Source organism: Cyphomyrmex costatus, unplaced genomic scaffold (assembly GCF_001594065.2).
Source record: "Cyphomyrmex costatus isolate MS0001 unplaced genomic scaffold, Ccosl1.0 scaffold652, whole genome shotgun sequence".
NCBI classification, from domain to species: domain Eukaryota; kingdom Metazoa; phylum Arthropoda; class Insecta; order Hymenoptera; family Formicidae; genus Cyphomyrmex; species Cyphomyrmex costatus.
The window spans coordinates 143984-148546 of NW_017280214.1; the positions used below are offsets into that span (position 1 = coordinate 143984).

At 39.1% G+C, this 4563-nt stretch overlaps 1 protein-coding gene across 1 annotated transcript; it reads left to right on the forward strand.

Annotated features, from left to right (window-relative positions):
* The first annotated feature begins 633 nt into the window (after positions 1-633).
* Positions 634-1134, forward strand: LOC108779976 (uncharacterized). The gene is made up of 2 exons (XM_018547551.1): positions 634-886; positions 956-1134. The coding sequence occupies exons 1-2, from the start codon at positions 634-636 to the stop codon at positions 1132-1134; spliced, it is 432 nt and encodes a 143-aa protein (XP_018403053.1).
* Positions 1135-4563: the final 3429 nt, after the last annotated feature.

The following is a 4563-nucleotide window of genomic DNA, read 5'->3' on the forward strand; positions in this document are numbered from 1 at the left end:
TCAAGCGGGTCACAACGCTCACGATAACGAAATTTTATTTATCGAGGAACTTCGTGAAGCTGGGCTTATTATAAATTGAAATGGGGTATGCAGTCGTCTTTTAGTCGACACTGAAGTATCGGTCAACAACGTTTGCGTAAGATCTTTGTGACATTTTACGCATTATACCAAGAATGAAATAAAAAAAAAGAAAAAAAAGTGTCTGAGAAGAAAAATCTCGAAAAGTGGCGATTGGTAGAATTGCATGCTCCAGCGAGAAAAAATTTTCCACACAGACGTGTCATAGTACGAGAATACGATGACCTGTGGCAGGCTGATGTGGTTGAGATGCGCCCTTATACACGATTCAACAAAGGATATCACTACATTCTCACCGTGATTGATGTGTTGAGTAAGCACGCATGGGCCTTACCGTTCAAAACCAACAGTGGAAATGAGATGACTACAGCGATCGCAAAAATAATTTGAGGTGATGGAAGATGTCCGAAAAACTTGCAAACCGATATAGGAAAAGAATTTTACAACGCAAACGTACAAAAACTCTTGAAGGAGCGCAACATAAATCATTATTCAACGTATTCCGTAATGAAGGCATCGGTCGTCGAACGGTTCAATTTCACGTTGAAAAACGACATGTGGAAACAATTTACGCACAATGGCAATTATAAATGGATCGACTTGCTACCACGTCTCGTGTCAGAGTACAACACGCGAAAGCATCGAACTATCGGTATGCGACCTTCTGACGTAACTCCCGCTATCGCCGAAAGACTCTTGGGTACGGTATACAATGCGATAAAGATCGCTGGTCCCGCAAAATTCGAAGTGGGTGACGCTGTACGCGTGAGCAAATACAAGACGATTTTTGAGAAGGGTTACACGCCAAGTTGGACCACGGAGGTGTTTTGAATCGTCAAAGTACAGAAAACTAATCCCGTGACGTATCTTCTGGCAGATTACCGCGGAAAACCGGTCGCTGGAGGATTCTACGAGCACGAGTTGCTTCGCGTCGCTAATCCCAATGTATATCTAGTTGCAAAGATGTTGCGTAAGAAAGGAGACAAGGTGTACATCAAGTGGCTGGGATTCGATGGATCGCACAATTCGTGGATAAATAAACAAGATGTCGTTTGAATTAATTTTTTTTTATTCATATGAAAAATGTATAAAAGTATAAGAATATCATTGTTATTCTTTATTTATTCTTTCACATACATGTAATTATTTTTAACAAATACCTATAAGAATTAAGTATTATAAGATACATACATATAACGCTAGTATAATGAATGTAAAAAAAAAAGTAGAATTACGTATAACTATAATATAATAGTAATAGATATAAAACTGAATATAAAAGTCATACATACATATAAAAAAGTACATTAATATATAGAATCCGTATAAACTAAAAAGTACTTTAATGTTTAAAAAAAATATAAAATACAAGGTATATAAACTGTATATATATAAAAATGTAAAGAATAAAAAAGAAACATATAAAAATGCTAAGTCTAAAAATACATATAAAATTAAAGTATAAAGGAATACATATAAAAATTAAAGTCTAAAAATACATATATAAAAATCGCAAACTATACTATATTTAGTATATTATAATAGTATCCGATAATGTCCCCACGGTAACATCTCCGTTGAGTCCGGTACGACGTACCGTTTGTCGTCGTACGGACTCAGAGCGATTTTCTTCTCCGACACCGTGTACACTTGGTGTAACTTCGACCTTATACACGACTGCCTGCGCGTCATTTCAATCACCTCGTTCAAGCATCGGGTGTAATCGTCGAACGTTATCGTTCGCGCTACGACGCTGCTCTTTACACCCTTTGCCTTCTTCGTGTCTTTCTTCCCGTCTACGCGCAACGCGTACATCTTCGCTCTGAGTCCAACGAACTCGGTCATTATCGCGCCGTTGTTTTCGTCCTTCATCAGGCCGGGCACCTTCTTATTCGCGAGAGGCATATCTTACGCGTTGTTCGCAGGATAGTCGCTCGTATCTAGCGATATCGCGTTTCATCGCCGCGTACACATCGTCGCATTCGATGCGATAAATGAGACTGCCCGTGTCGGTGTACATAGGGTGCGTTCCGAAATTTGCTGACAATGCTGACAATACTGTTTTCTCGTTCCAAAATTGGTTCAGCCACGTTTCAGCTCTGCTGTAACTACTATCTTTTTCAAGAAAGTAGGTCCTAGGGAATTACTGACTTCCGGCTGATTTTGCACAATTTCAGAAGGTAGTGCAAGTTCAGTAATGCATATGGCTACTGGCATATATGTATACATAAGGCCCTTAGCAGAAACGTGACTTATAATTTTAAGACAGTCCTTGTGTAATATAATTTTTCATACGTGCTCTTGGTATCAATAATCCTCGTTTCGAAATTTGATTTAAGATATTTAAAATATATTTATCGTCATCATCTGAAGAACTGTCGGAATATTTCACACATATGACATTCTGAATGCCAATCAAAATCGGTGTTACAATTGCCGTTACACAATAACGGAATTTTCTTCTTTTAGTTAAAACTAGTACTCATATATTGCAGAAACAAACACGAAAACAGAATTACATTAGAAATATTGAAATCCTATGAAATTTAATAAATTAGGTTAAGTTCTATACATGTCACGCACTATTACTGCAAATGCGTTCCGATTTTAACTGCTGTCAGTTCTACTGCGAATTTCGGACCGGTTAAAATGTAGTGATTTCAGTAGTGGTACTGCCAGCATTATCAGCAAATTTCGGAAAGCACCCATAATTTTACATACAAAAAATTAAGTAAATACATCAAAGGCTATTAAGAGTCAACGCTGTTAGCATTGCGCAAAATATACAATCTTAAAATCTATAACATATGTAGATACCATGTCGAACGTTTCGATCCTTAGTTTCGGATCATCATCAGCGACAAATACAATATAAAATTAAAAATTACTCAGAGTTGCAAACAATGATGTTGTCCCGCAGTATGTAATATACAACCAATCTGAGGTAAAACTATCACTTCTTCAGGTGAAAGTATGTACATTAGTTCAAAATTGAGTATGTCTCAAGTTGGTCGACAAAAGACATAAAATCAATTATATCACAGAAATCGCATTGATCAAATTTCATCGTCAATATGTCTGTATATGACGATGTACAACGATATAATTTTACATTTTTCCTTAAACATAGGTACCATGTACTCGTGAAATTCGTACAAGCAGACTTTAGATATGTCGAGTGACGAGTATGCACATACCTACTTAAATCGGCTTGTCGAATTTTATCTCGAGTTTACGCAATTCGACCGCTACCAAGTTTTCCGCAAAGACGCTGCGGCTGTGGAAATTCAATTTCGCGATCAATGCCTCCGCGCCATACCGCCCGTCCCATGTAGTTACTAATTTAACGTCGACGCGATCGCGCACGTTCTCCATCGTTTTGCCAAATACCGCGTTGTTCATTAATTTGTACAAATTTTTTTCGAAATCATTTTTCGCGCGCGTTCTAAATTGTGTGTTCAATTCGATATAATCACGGAGCCAGGCGGATTGAGCGAATTGTAACACGCGATGGATCTTCGTTACGCGTGATGTATACATTGCTGAAGGTTACGGTAATGGATGACGTAACGCTGTTTATAGTACAGAGTCGCGAGCAGTTTATCCTCGCGCTTGCCGGGCGGCTATCGCGCGTCGGGCAGAATGGTAGGTCAGCGTGCGCATCGTGAAGATGTTGTAGATACTTGAGATCTACCTCGAGAATGTACCCGGTAGGCGAATCCGGAGCGATCGCGTTCGCGTCAAAGTTCGCGACGTCTTCGACCCATTGGAAATTCGCGTAGGGCAATGGTTGACACTGTTACGGAACGTTGTGGTTTTAGAAATTTTCTCCTGTTTTTGGTTCAATGCATTTAAGCAATTTACCCTGGGATTGGAGGTCAGGATGTGCGATTAAGGATGTTCAGTAGGAAGGGTAGGATAATTTTTAGGAAGGGTGATTTTGAACCCGGTCCCAAAGAGTTCGCGAAGTTCGTAGGCGAGCCTGCGTAGATCGCCTTTCTGGATGGTTTTATAGTTGGGAAAGGTGAGGTTAATTTCTAATAGGTTGAGGATATATTCGCGTTCGGGAGATGGATCTAATGGCTTACTTTGATTTAGTAGACGCGCTAGTTTTTCGAAATAAGGAAAAGGATCGTGATTTTTAATGATGGCTGTTTTGATTTGGAACCTTAATCTTTTCTCCTTTTGTCTTCGTCCACCTTTTGAAGGCATGGAAGCAACGCGAGAGAATTGTCTATTTTCCTCGAAAAATGTCTAAGACTGGGGCCACGCCATTGGCAGCGACAGTCACAATACAGTCCTCTAAGTATAATTCGTGAATGTTCCGAGAAAATGCTTAGGACAGGGGCCACACTATTGGCAGCGACAGTCTTAGAAACCCCTCGGATATTCATATATTACTAAACGAAACGCAGAGTTGAGATTTCGGTTTCGGCTCACTAGCTTTTATATTCTGTTTATTAGACAAAAAGGAAAAATAAATGA